This window comes from Arvicanthis niloticus, chromosome 6, assembly GCF_011762505.2.
Source record: "Arvicanthis niloticus isolate mArvNil1 chromosome 6, mArvNil1.pat.X, whole genome shotgun sequence".
In the NCBI taxonomy this organism is placed as follows: Eukaryota; Metazoa; Chordata; class Mammalia; order Rodentia; family Muridae; genus Arvicanthis; species Arvicanthis niloticus.
The window spans coordinates 6,532,437-6,546,690 of record NC_047663.1 but is presented as its reverse complement, the minus strand read 5'-3'; the positions used below and the strand labels follow the sequence as shown (position 1 = coordinate 6,546,690).

General features: G+C 46.9%; 2 protein-coding genes across 3 annotated transcripts in view; one reads left to right on the top strand and one right to left on the bottom strand.

The window, feature by feature from the left end:
* Positions 1-14,254, bottom strand: part of Recql5 (RecQ like helicase 5) — a 38,027-nt gene that overhangs the window by 15,264 nt on the left and 8,509 nt on the right. For both annotated transcript variants that reach the window (XM_034504458.2, XM_034504457.2), the window contains exons 6-7: positions 13,774-13,936; positions 8,542-8,621 (exon numbers count right to left, since the gene is read on the bottom strand). In XM_034504458.2, the coding sequence (XP_034360349.1) occupies positions 8,542-8,621; positions 13,774-13,936 (243 nt within the window). The remainder of the gene's footprint in view (positions 1-8,541; positions 8,622-13,773; positions 13,937-14,254) is intronic.
* Positions 1,404-5,389, top strand: Erln (endoregulin). The gene is made up of 2 exons (XM_034504476.2): positions 1,404-4,001; positions 4,838-5,389. The coding sequence occupies exon 2, from the start codon at positions 4,844-4,846 to the stop codon at positions 5,027-5,029; it is 186 nt and encodes a 61-aa protein (XP_034360367.1). The 5' UTR covers positions 1,404-4,001; positions 4,838-4,843; the 3' UTR covers positions 5,030-5,389.

Here is a 14,254-nt window from a genome sequence, read left to right as displayed (position 1 = left end):
TTTTTGTTGTTTTTTAAACAATCTCACTAAGTAGCCCTGGCTGGAACTTGGGATGCAGAATCCTTTGGCACCTAACTCCTGCCTGTCCTCTGCCTCTGCAGTGCTGGGATTACAGGCATGCTCCATAAACCCTGCTCTTGTCTTGAGCATTTTGTCACAGATATGTTCATTTAACTATCACGATGCTTCAGTCCTGTAGATGCCATTATTGCTCCATTGACAGACAGGGAAGTTCAGTCTGAGTGACATTAGATAATTTGAGCAGCCAGCTGAAAAGTGGCAAAGCCAGCCTGCCTGGCCCAGTGCCCCTGCTTATCACACCTAGGGCTTGAGGCCTCTGGACACAAGACACAAGGTTCTGACTTCATCATCTCTATTAACTAACCCTACATCCAAACTCCCACCCAAACTCTGCCTCAAGATTGCTTCTGTGTGAGTGAGTAGGACTCTAGCACCTGAGGACCAGTACAGGGCTCAACCAGGCATCAGAAGACAGCCCCAGCAACAGGAGAAGGGACTGGACACCCTGAAGTCTTCACTCCCCGCACTGTTGGCTGGAGGTCCCTGGAAGCCCTTGGTTCAGGGGCCCAGTTCCTTCCAGACTCTTCTTTAAGCAGGATTTCATTAACATCATGAAAAGCCTTCCTGTAGGGTAGCTAAGACGGAGGCCTCTTCTTTAGATTCTGGTTCCTAGTCTAGCTGCAGAACAGGGGGTACCATGGATCACCCTGGACACAGCACAAGAAGCCAGTTCTCTGGAACATTCCAGCCTTGAGCTAGGACGGCCAATTCTATAAGATAACCAACAGCAGCCTGACATACTCAGGGATGGACAGACTTAGTTCACCTAACTGGAGAGGAGGCAGATGTCTTCCATGATGGGAAACAGAAACAGTTCCTGCTGACCTGGGCCGTCAGAAGATTGCTGTTGACCACAGAAGACACACACAGCAGGCTGCATCAAACTTAGAAAAGGGCCGACTAACTGCCACTATCCTTTGCCACCTTAGTGCACAGTGGCCTTACCAGCTTCCCCAAGCCTTCCCTCTCACACGGCCTCTGTTCTAGCAGTGTCCATTCTCAGTTCCTCAGAAGGATGAGATCTGTACATTTCACTGCCTGAATTTTATGCCTCATTGCAAAACCAAGACAAAAACCATGGTTGCAGCATGTGGCAGAACACAGACAAATTTTGTGAAATATTAACATTTTCAAAGCAATTTATAAAAAGCATCACACTGACACAAATGAGTACTACAAACTTCATATCATAAAATACGTGCACAGGTGAACTTTGTCCTAGAAACGGTCTCTTCTTCTCTGGGCCCTGGTTCACGCCATGGAATGCTGTCCCGACCACCAGTCTTTTTTTTTTTTTTTTTTTTTAAATTTGTTTTTATATGTATGTTTGCCTACATTCATGTAAGCATCTATTTCCTCACAGTGACTGAAACAATGTATCTACTTGGGTACAGCATTATTTAAAACTAGACAAGGGCTGGAGAGGTGGCTCAGTGGGTAAGAGCACTGACTGCTCTTTTAAAGGATCCAGGTTCAATTCTCAGCACCCATGGGAGCTCACAACTGTAACATTAGTTCCAAGGAATATGGCATCCTCACAGACATGTATGCACGCAAAGCACTCATGCACATACAATAAAAATAAAGGATTTAAAAGGCTAGACCAAGCAACTCTCCTATAAATGACACATTTCTCTCTACAGACCTGATTTTTATTGTTGTATATTAAAGGTTTATTTATTTATATTAGTACACTGTAGCTGTCTTCAGACACACCAGAAGAGGGCATCAGATCCCAGTACAGATGGTTGTGAGCCACCATGTAATGGTTGCTGGGAATTGAACTGAGGACCTCTGGAAGAGTAACCAGTACTCTATCCGCTGAGCCATCTCTCCAGTCCTTGTTGTTTTGAGACAGGGTCTCAGTATATATCTCTGGATGACATGGCATTCACTATGTAGACCTACCTGGCTGGCCTCACACTCAGAGCCATAGCTGCCTCTGACTCCTGAGTGCTAGAATTAAAGGTCTGTGCTAACACACCTAGCTGCGTTTTCTTTTGTATTTTTTAAAGATTTATTAATTATTTTATGTATATGTTATAAATGCTTGGTCCCTTTGGAGGCCAGACAAAGGTGTTGGGTCTCCTGAATCTAGAATTATAGGCAGTTGTGGCCACCTGATATGAATGCTGGGCACTGAACCAGGGTCTTTTGAAAGCGCAACAAGTACTCCTAGCACTGAACTGCCCCTCCAGTCTATGTACCTCTGAGGTGGGGACAGGTGCCCCTCGTGGGTGGGTTAGTCTGAGGAGGGGCTGCTGCCCAGCTCAGCTCAAGTCTTTACCTTGTAGTTTTGGTTTTATTAGAGCAAGAGTTTGAATACACCTACAAAAGAAACTGAGTATAAAATGTCACCAGAGAGGGCCAGCAAGATGGCTCAGTGGGTAAAGGTACTTGCCACCAAACCTGAGGACCTGAGTTCAGTTCCTGAAACCTGCTCCCACAAGTTGTCCACTACCCCTTCCCCCACACAGAGACCATGGTGTACACACACACACACACACACACACACACACACAATGTATAAAAAAATTTAATGTCATGAGTTTTACAAAATGTGCCAAAGTTTAGTTATGTTTCTATTGTTTCGGTGGGAATATGTAATACCAAAGTGGTCATGTAGGTATTAATAGACAACAGCTGTCTGTCTGCTCTAAGCTACAGGGCCTGAGAGCTCAGACTACAGCTGGCTCCAAACTCCAAATGTACCAGCTGCACAACTGTAAGTTGCTTAACCTCTCTGCCTGTTCTCTCGCTGTAAAACTGGAGTTGTGGTTATCATCACTGCTTCATCTGTTTATAGGACGTCACATTCAGCGTTGTGACCATGGACACAAGCACAACTGCTATAAACCAGTCTGGGAACAAACAACTGATTCTTGATAAGAACCTCCTTTAACTGACAGGCACAAACATACCAGGGTGTGCCGGAGTCCAGCCTGCTGGCTGTGTGCATTCGGCAGTCCAGGAAGTCAGTAAGTTTTACACAAGGAAATGGCTGCAGGCGACCCATGGGCCATTTCAGACCCTGACAGAGAACATTTTCCTGAACTTGCTCATCACCCATTAGCCACTCAGGTTATACCTCAGAGGATTAGAATGACAGACACCCTGGCATCCCAGAAACTAATATTAAGTGAGTATTTCCCAAAACAAACAGCAGGATTGATGAGCTATGGACTAGAATGTAAGCCCTTCGGAGGGAAAGGACCGTCTCTCTGATCTTACAACGGGGCCCTAACCCTGGCTATGGCAGGCCCACACACATACACTTTGAAAGGAGTCCACAGCGGCCATCAAGTTCCAAGCAAGGCATGTGTGGTCACCTCCCCCCAGCATCTCTCTAAACACGGGAACAGCAGAGGCCATGCCTGAGGCAGCACTGAGGGAAGGCTTCCTGTGATAAGCACTCCCACTCTTACCCAGAAACCTGTTCCAGGAGGCTCCTGCCAGAACTGGAGGTAATCATTCACCCACACCACAGGAAGGAAGGAATGTTCCCAGTGAGCTGAGAGCTCTGGACGGAGGTCTAAGCCCAGCTCACAACGGCGAGGCAGCCTGGGGCACAGACCCAACCTCTTTTCTCACCCTAAGTTTGCCCTCTCTCAAGGACTTAGAAGTCAACTCCTCCAATGCCATCACAGAAGGGCAGAACCCTGATGGAGGGAATGAGGGAGGCTTTGGCAGTTGCCAGGCAACCAGTCTAGCCCACCCTTGTTTGCTCTGGTGGCGGCAGCAAAGGTGTGGTCAGAGTATTTGGCAACACCCTGGGCTGCCAACAGTGATTTCTTTGAGTTGGGGCACAGCTGTGGTCATCTGGCAGCCTCTTCCACCCAGGAACCCTGAAGTCTGAGGCCGGAAGGACAATCCTGACCTGCTGCCCTCAGAAGACTCGGAACTATTACCAGAAGAACCAGGTAATGACATTTTTCTTCTTCCCCCATTCCTCAAATGGCTGAAACCCCACTGACACCAGCTCCACTTCCATAACATGGCGAGGCCTCCTGCTCCCAGCTATCTCCAAGGATACTGACTGCTCAGCCACACTTTATTCCTATCTGCTGCCAACACTTTTAAAAAAAGATTTATGTGTGTATTCATCTTACATGTTTGCATATCCACACATACATTCCTGGTATTCTCAGAGGCTAAAACTGGTGTCAGGTGCCTGGAACTGGCATATGGAAGACTGTGAGCTGAGCGGCCAGTGCTCTGAACGGCTAGCTAGGTCTCCAGCCGGACTTTTATTTATTTATTTATTTATTTATTTATTTATTTATTTATTTATGAGATAGGATTTTCTGTTCCCAGCTGGCTTGGATTCCTGGGCTCAAGCAGGAATTCACAGGAGCTGAGACTTAAGTACACCATCACCTACTAGGTTGCTACACCAAGCTCTCAACACGCCTCCCAAACATCTGGGAATTTGGACAATAAGAATAAGAGGGGCTACAGGTGTGCATTTCAGGTTCTAGCTAAGAAGGCCTCAGGGCCAGGAGAAATATTTTGGCTCATAGAAGAGTTTTTCAAGAATGAACCAGAGGCTCCGGAGGTAGCCCCCCAGCACCTTCCAAGCAGGAAACCCCAGTTCCCATTTCTTGATGTTAGAGACTTTGAATCCAAAGACTCACCATCCCCACAGTGTTGGCTAGCTAGCTGTGTCCAGCTGTCCAGGAGGTGTCATGGAGAGCACCACTGGGGACAAAGCCTTCAGAGCTCTCTACACTCAAGGCCTCTGTCTCCTCTCTTCCAGATTTCCATGGGCCAGATGGTATCCCCAAGGACCATCCAGAATGAAGATTTCTGGAAGAACCCGTGGGATGTGGGGGGCCTGATTGTGATTTGCTTGTTCACCTCCACGTTCCTGCTCTTCATCGCATTCGCTGTTGTGTTTGGGTATGTGGAAAAGGCTGCGTGGAGAAAGGCTCTGTATGAAGAGGAGTGACCTGTCTTCTCGGGGGCCTAGAAGGCAGCAGGGAGAGGTGGATTGGCCTGCTCACCCCTACCAGCAGTGGGCGTCCAGTCTCTCTGGCTCAAGAAAGAACCTATGGGAACCACTAGACCTCGCCTAGGGTTGGTCAGATAGCCGGGTGAGAAGGATGGTCTGGTACCATTTCTGGTCTCTCACGCTGCCAGCAGCTCGACACTGTAAGCACATGGAGAGGAACTCTGCTTTGCCTCAGAGGAGAGCAGCAATGGCTAACAAGATGCTCTGATGAGGGTCCCTGCCTAAGCAGCTATTTTCAAGTCCTTGACAGAGAAGGGCACAAAATGTCAAATGAAGTAAAATTCCTTTTCCAATCCACTAAGGTGAGCTCATTTTCTGTGCAGACATGGTTCCTGTCTATGCTACCTTCTCTAGCAACCTCACCAAGGCCTCCAGGCCTCCAGGGTCTGACCCTGTAAAGAGCAGAGTCAGTCTCAGGAGCTGCTTGGCACGTGGCCCTAGGTTCACCACAGGGCCTCAGTCCCTCAGCTGCTCTGCAGCAGGCCCTTGAGGCTCTGGCTTATATCCTCCTTGACTAGGATACTTCATCTCAAACCTCCTCACTCTCTGTGGCTTGAATACTGCTCTCTTGTCCTTCAAAATTTCAGTGCAAACCTGCCTTTCCAAATACATCCTCCCTGACACTGACCCCAGAGACTGGGATAGGGCATTCTGTTACTCTCAAAACAATACTTATTGGGCTAGGGAGGCGGCTCACCAGCTAAGCGCACTGGCAGCTCTTGCAGAAGACCCTGGTTTGATCCATGGCACCCATGTGTGGTGGCTTACAACTATTTGTAACTACAGTTGCAGGGGAAATGATGTCTTCTTATGGCCTCTGTGGGCGCCAGGCACACATGTGGTACTAAGATATAGTTGCAGGCAAAACATCCATACACAAAATTTTTAAAAAGAAAAAAAGTTTACCATGTACTTTTTCTTCAAAGTGTACTCATGAGAAATTTTATATAACTAATTATTATACATTTCTCAAGGAGATAAGCCCCACCATCAGTGCACTTGGCAGAGTGAGTGAAGACACAAGCACACGAGTGGATAAACCGGAGGTGCTGAACAGCTAAGCTGCTTAGTCCAGAGCTCCCACAAGTCACCTCTGCACAGGCCAGCTCAGAAATCCTCTCTTGTATCTTAAAGTGCCCAGAGGTTACGTCAATGCCTAATAACTACAAGGTTAAGTCCAGCCATGAATAGGTTTCTTCATGCCTGCAGCTCAGAGAAAATGGCTACATGGAGGAGACATGCTAAAAACCACTGGCTGTCCCACCCAGCCTTATTTGGAATGGTCCTGAATACCTTCTCTAGTGATCCCAGCCCAGTGCCATATCCCATCCTGCACCCCTACAACAGCTTCCTTTTAGAAATGTACTCGCTAACCCTTACCCCACCCTGCCAGGTGCCTGTCTTAAGGGATGCTGGTGTTACCTCAACTTGGCCTCAAACAAGAACTATGCTTAGAAAGGGAACAACCTTCTGCTGAAGAGGCTTTCTTGCTTCATGCATATACTGTCCACACAATGAACAGTCTCTTTCATGTAAAGAATAATGGTGACAGAGATGTGCCAGCAAGGTTTACTTCACCCAAGACCTGGGAATCTCGACTTCCAGAACCTCCCCTGTAGCCATCAGAATGGGAGGTGAGGCTGAACACCGGGGATGCACCACCTGGACTTCTCAGCCCCACAGACATACACCTCCAACTGGCCTACCAAGGCACTGAGAAGACACAGAAGGAAGGAAGGAAGGAAGGAAGGCAGAGGGCCCAAGTTGGATCTGTTCTATGGCACGGCAGGTTTTACCACTCTGGTCTCAGACAAGAACCTACTAAGATTTTTTGCAAAGGAGAGTGACAGTTGGAACACTTGGCTCTTTCATTCCGCACCTGCTCAGAGCCTGAGGCAGCTGAATCTAGTACATTCATGTACCAGTGGACGGAGAGGGCTTTAGTGGTATGGCCTTAACCAAGGGGAGGGGGGGCTGCCATAGCAACCCACCACTTTTTAGGATGTGATCTGGCCACAGATACCAAATTAGAGATGCCATTTCCAGAAGGAAATACTTCAATCAGTGAATAGGAGAGAGTTGAGCACCCACATGTAGAACCCAGCTAGGCAGGACCTCTTCCCCTTTGCAGGAAGCCTAAGTACACCCTGTAGACACTAGTTCTATGTTCTCGGTCACTGGCACTCTGCATCAAGATGAGAATATCTGTGGTTGGAGTGTAACTCAATGGTACAGGGCTTGTATACCACAGTTCAATCCTTAACACCAAAAAGCAGACATCCCCTCTTCACCCAAAGACACTACTCTTGCAAAACCTAAGATAACATATATATGAAATGGCATATCCACTGTGATAATCACAAAGACCAAGTTTACTAGCTTCTGTCTTGAGTTCTGTGACCATGACCTGTCTAGGGTTTAGCTTATTCATCTCGAAGTCTGAGCCAAAGGCCTCGTCAGCTCTCAGGATTTTTCCACATAGAAGGAGGGATGTATTTTTCCATATACACTGACTCCTCTCGGGCATCCTCACACAGGGTTCTGATGACTCCATGCCCAGCCTATCACTGAACAGCTAACAGTCTCTCTCCATGGCTGGCCCAAAGCTCGTACCCCACTGCCACAGATGTAGACAAATACATAAGTAGGCTCCACATAAACAGGCTGGTGTACTGTTAAAAAGGCTAATTTACCCAAAGCAGTGCCCCCCTAACACTACCACCAGAGATGAGTGGGCCCCAAGCTTCTGCCTGGGCTCTGTAAGAGTGAGAACAGCTCAGCAGGTGTGGTGACACATGCCTGTGATCCTAACGCTCGGGAGCTGGAGACAGCCAGGATAACCTCAAGTCAAAGGCCAGCCTCGGATATGTGGTAAGTTGGAGGCCAGCCTAGGTTACAGGAGACTCCATCTCAAAAGCAAACAAAGCAGCATAGCCTGACTCAAGTGGTCAGAGTGCCAGCTCAATGGTTGAGAGCTGATCCCATCCCTCTGGAGGGAAGTGCTCACGGATCCAGGCAGCCATGAAGTATGCAGACAAGCGGATGACTGTCCCAGAGTGGACTGAATCCTCACATGTGAGAGCCAGAGCTTCAGGGGACAAGCGGATGACTGTCCCAGAGTGGACTGAATCCTCACATGTGAGAGCCAGAGCTTCAGGGGACTCCAGAAAAGAAAAGAAGAGAAAAAAGGGCCCTGACTTCTACATTGCTTAAAATTGCTTTGCAAGCAGGGGTCCCTTGGTGGCCCAAGGGCTAGCTTGTGCTAGCTGATCAAGTGAGGGTTGTTGGGAGAGGACATGATCTGACACTCTTCCACATACAACAGAAGGTCTGACCTTTCTTGCCTTTGAGGAGCAGGGAGACAATGCGGGATGAACCACAGGGCCCTGCTCCTGCCTGACAGATGCCCCACCAGTGAGTGGCTATGTCACATCCCTGGCCCCACTTACCCCACTTCTTCACAGAAGGTCACCAGGGCATCAAAGGCCAGCAGGGTGGCCTTATCAGATGGTTTGTTCCCCCTCTTTTCCTGGAGAGAGAAAAGGACCACTTAGTCCTCCAGAGTCATAGAAAGTGCAGTCACAGTCAGTAATGGAGAAGAGACCTGACGGGACACCATTGAAGCCGGTTCCCAAGCGGGCCTAGGCCTGACACTGTGTCAGCATCTCTAACTACCAGTTGAACTTTCTCAATGGGAGGCTGCAAGAGCTGACATTTCCAAAAGGATCCTTGGGCGATTCTCACGCAAAAGGCCCTGGACTGACATTTGGGAAACTATGATCATATCCAAGTTCTAAACAGTAAATACATGCACAGGCTTTGGGTCCTTACAACTATATATATGAACATGTACATGTCAGAACATAGACTAAACTGTTAGCCCCTATCAGATAAGATTATGCATTTTTGGCCTCTTCTATATTTTCCAAAGTTCCTTTAAAAAATTAGCAATTTAGAGTCAGAGAGTAGCTTACTAGGAAAAGGTACTTGCTACTACTAAGCCCGAGTTCAAACCCCAGGCCCCACATGGTGGAAGGAGAGAACTGACTCCCACAGTTGTCCTCTGCCCCCCACATGTGCCTAGTGGGCATGTGCACATTTGTGCACACACGCAATAATAAATGTAAGGAAAAAAATTCTCGAGATGCTGGAGAGATGGTTCAGTAGTTAATCTCCAGCACCCACACGGTGACTCACACCATCTAAAAGCCTAGTTCTAGGAGACCCACCCCTCTCCTGACCTCCATGGGCACCAGGGACACATGTGGTGCATATATATACATGCAAGTAAACACTCATAAATATCAAATAAAAATTAAAAAAAAAAGTTTTAAATACAGAAAATAAGCCAGGCAGTGGTGGTGCACGCCTTTAATTCCAGCACTCAGGAGGTGGAGGCAGGGGGATCTCTGAGTTCCAGGCCATCTTGATCTACAGGCATCTGAGACAATGTTGACTTTTTGTTTTTAGGTCATTCATCCCCTGACACACAAAAATGCACACTTTGTCAGCATAGAGGACAATAAAAAAATTACTAGGAGTATGAAAATAAAGACCGTGACTGCACATATAAAGAAGTAATAGTGAAACTCAATCGGATGCTTGTCTTCAAAAAAGTATTAGGGGCCAGAGAGATGGCTCAGTGTTAAGAGCACTTGCTGCTCTTGTAGAAGACCCAAAGTCCAGTTCCCATCAGCCACATGTCACACAACCATCTGTAACTCTAATCCCAAGGGATCTGATCAATGCCCTCTCCGGGCCAGCAAAAGACCAAATACACACTCACACAGGCAAACACAGTAGAGTTTCCTTTAATTCTTTAAACTATTTGTATACGTGTTTTCTCTGCATGTATGTTGGTGCACTTATGTGCCCATGGAGGCCAGAAGAGGCCATCAGTTACAGACAGCTGTGGGCTGCCAGGTGGTGGTAGGACTCTGTAAGAGCTGGCTCTCCTAACGACTGAGCCAGCTCCATAGCCCCGGGGTTGCCGATGCTATTCTTTTCGTTTTGTTTTGTTTTGTTTTATTTTGTTTTTCAAGACAGGGTTTCTCTGTGTAGCGCTGGCTGTCCTGGAACTCACTCTGTAGACCAGGCTGTCTCGGACTCATAGCGATCCACCTGCCTCTGCTTGCTGAGTGCTGGCATTAAAGGTGTGCACCACCACCTCTCAGCTTGCTGATTTTTTTTTTCTTTTTAAGAATGTTAGCTAGGGATCAAGTATAGTGACACGGGCTTGCCAAGCACACACGAGGACCCAGCAATATGGGTTATGTATTCATGTGCAGTGCTAGGGGTTAAACTTGGCCCTTGTCCATGCATATTAGGTAAGAGTTCTACCACAGAGTTGTCCCTCTGGCCCCAAACTGCAAGGTCTTGTGATAACCGTCTTTTCCTCAGTATGGCTATGTCAACATAGTTCCACGTTGAACCACATAGCTACAGTCTTACACTTGCCACAGTCTCAGTTCCTTTTCCTCTAAACAACAGATGCTTCTCCTGCCCTGACCTCTTTAGATCTCATTGTGACATAACCAGTAACTCATTTCAACAAGACCTCAAGATGTCAGGTCAATATGATTTTGGAAAACATTCTTGAGCTTCCAGTCCCTGCCCCTCAACCAAGTAGCTTCTAGGACTTTGCTCCAGGTCGGTGTCCATTTACCGTTCTGGCTTCTCCTCAAGTCTACACGGCAAACACTTCACTCTTAGAGCCATCTCCCCAGTACCGACTGTTGTTTCTGGTTTTACTTTGTATACATCTGTGTACCACGTGCATCCCTGGTGCCTGTAGAAGCCAGGAAAGGGTATCACATCCCCTGGAAGTGGAGTTATAGACGGTTGTGAGCGGCCATGTGGGTGCTGGGTACTGAGCCTGGGTCTTCTGCAAGAGCAGCAAGTGCCCTTAACTACTGAGCCATTTCTGCAGCCCCGTTTGTTTGTGTGGTTTTGTGTATATGTGTGATTGTGTGTGTGGTGTGTTTTGTGTGTGTGTTTGTGTGTGTGTTTTTGTGTATATGTGTGATTGTGTGTGTGTTTGTGTGTTTTATGTGTGTTTTTGTGTATATGTGTGTTTGTGTGTTTTTGTGTGTGTTTGTATGTGTATATGTGTGGTTGTGTGAGTGGTGTGTTTTGTATGTGTGTGTGTTTTTGTGTGTGTTTGTATGTGTGGTTGTGTGTTTTGTATGTGTGTGTTTGTGTGTGTTTGTATGTGTACTTTTTAATGATCCACTTGTTTATGAGCGTTGCTTTTTCCTTTTTTTTAATTGGATATTATATTTATATTTCAAATTTTATCCCCTTACCCCATTCCCCCCACCACCCAGGAACTCCTTATCCCATCCCCCCCCTGCTTCTATGAGGGTGTGCCCCCACCTACCCCTCAGCTTTTTTGGTTTTTTTGTTTGTTTGTTTTTTGTTTTTGGATATTTTGCCAGCATTTGTGTACTACGGTCATGCAGTGCTCAAAAAGACCAGAAGAGGGCGCTCGATACCTTGGGAATGAAGTCACTAAGCATCTCTGAAGCACCTCACCCTAGGCTTTGTTTTGTTGTTGCTGTTTGTTCTGTTGTTTGTTTGTTTGTTTGTTTAAGATTTATTTATTTTATATGAGTACACTGGAGCTGTCTTCAGACACACCAGAAGAAGGCATCAGATCCCATTACAGATGGTTGTGAGCCACCATGTGGTTGCTGGGAATTGAACTCAGAACCTCTAGAAGAGCAGTCACTGCTGAGCTATCTCTCCAGCCTCCCCCGCCCCACACTTTGTTTTTTGATGAAGACTTGCAAATTGGGATTTTCTGAGCAGACATTTGCTTTTTCTTTTTCTCTTGGTTTATTTTGTTTTTTTGAGATTTAGTATGATTCAACCTTCTGGGCTGGCCTTGAATTCACTATGTATGACAGGCTGGCCTAAAAGTTACAGCAATTCTCCTATGTCAGCCCTTTACTCTCACTTGGGTAGGAATCGGAAATAAGTGTTCAATTTGAACTATTATTTGCGTGCGTGCGCGCGCGCGTGCCAGCAATATGCCTAAAGAGGCCAGAAGAGGTTGGATCCTGTGGAGGTGAAGTTCTAGATGGTTGTGAGCTGCCTGACATGAGTGCTGAGATACGACGTCAAGTCTTCTGCAAGAGCAGCAGGCACTCTCGGCCACCAGGCCAACTCTCCAGCCTCCTTCTGCTTTTCTTTTTTAAATTAGCATATATTTATTATAAACAGTGACAACTTTGTGACATTTTCATACACATATACATGTACTAAGCTCACACTCAGTCAACAAGAGCACCACAGAGGTCAATGCTGGTGTGTTCCTCTATCACTCTCTATGGCTTTGGCTACACTGGCTAACCAGGGAGCCCCAGAACCCCTCAGCTCAGCCTCCCTGTATACATGTCCTTCATCTTACCGCTCTCCTTCTCTTCAAAGCTGCTATCGTGATTTATACTTCACTCCTCCTTGAGATGAGTACACACAAGACCAGTCTTGGTTTCTGTTTTTTTGTTTTGTTTTTTTACTTGCTTGTTTGTCTGCTGTGGTGGTGGCCTTACCTGTGTGCAGTATGAACTCTACCACTGAACCATGCCTGGTCCCTTTAGTTTTCTGAGACAAGGTCTTACTCTGAGGTCTAGGTTGACCAGGCACTCACTACTTGGTTGGTCTTGACCCCTCAATCTCCCACCTCTGCTCCTGAGCTCAGGATTGCAGGTGGTTTTTACTTTAAAATCTTGAAATATGTGCTGACAAGATGCCTTAGTAGGCAAATGTGACTCGATTGCCTTCAAAGCTGACAACCTGGGACCAACGCCCAGGACCTACTTGGTGGAACGAGAGAGCTGATTTGTGCAGCTGTCCTGATGTCCACACACATTCAGTGGTAGTCCCACCACACCAAACAATGTGTGCTAAAGAAGTCACCAGGCATGTTAGCGCACCCCTTTAATTCCAGCATTTGGGGGCAGCAGCAGATGAATCTCTGGGTTTTAAGCCAGCCTGCTCTAAAAAGTGAGTTCCAGGGCAGCCAGGGGTACACAAAGAAACCTTGTCTTGAAAAACCAAATAAAAAAGAATTAAAAAAAAAAAGAAAAGAAAAGAAAAACCAAATAGACAAATCGAGGTGATCTTTCTCTCCCAAGAACATAAACTATTTTACCCTTAATTTTAGTTTTTTTGAAGTGCTGATCCTGAAATTCATACCCATATCATATAGGAACCTAATTTTATCTTTTCCTCAGCACTGACTATTCGTCTCTCCTCTCCTGGTGACTTGTAATGTGCCTACCTCACATCGTAGTCCTTTCTGGTTTGGGTCGCTTTGGGCTTCCTATGAATAATTGTATAACCAGTAAAAAAATTAAATGGCTGAAGAAAAACCGGAGAACATGGGAAAACACTTATGCAACAAAGCCCACTAAATCAAGGCAAGAACGATTTTGCCTACATTTAACAGCACACATACACGATCGTACTCAGCTAAGGTGCATGCTGACAAACGACTAACAGCTTGTCACCAGCAGCCTGCTTGCCCTTCACACCATCTCCCGAGGGAATGCTTTCCAGGCCGGGCTTCCCCTCTAGTTTACACAAGCTTTCTCTGGCCTCGGCACTGAGCTGTATGGCATGGATGGTGAGTTCGCACACTCACCATCTTCTTCAGGCTTCTACTGCCCAGGGCTTACCTGGAGTTTGGCTAGTTCCTTCCTGATAAGGAAGCTGACTTGGTCCCGGTCATTCCTAGAGTAATACAGGCGGCACCAAGATGGTTTCCCATCCCTGCCAGCACGGCCAGACTCCTGGTAGTAGCCAGCCATGGACTTGGCAATATTCCAATGAGCAACAAACCTGTAGGATGCAAAAGGACATGATAATGATGGAGGAGTGAAGTGTTTTGGGAGCAGTGATCCTGTCGGAAGAGTTTACTCCATAGTGGCCAGGTACAGGGGAACTAACACACAAGAGACAGATTCTGGAGTAAGTCAGAGGCAGCCAGGTGCGACATCTGTGCCCATCACAGGTCTCTCTGTCATAAAGCAGCCCAACTCAGAGGCCACAGCACGAGGTATGGGAGAAATTCTAGTAAATACGGTAAGTTAAAAAGCTCACAGCCAGGACTGAAGGGACCGCTCAATGCTTAAGAGCACTGGCTTCTCTTCCAAAGTA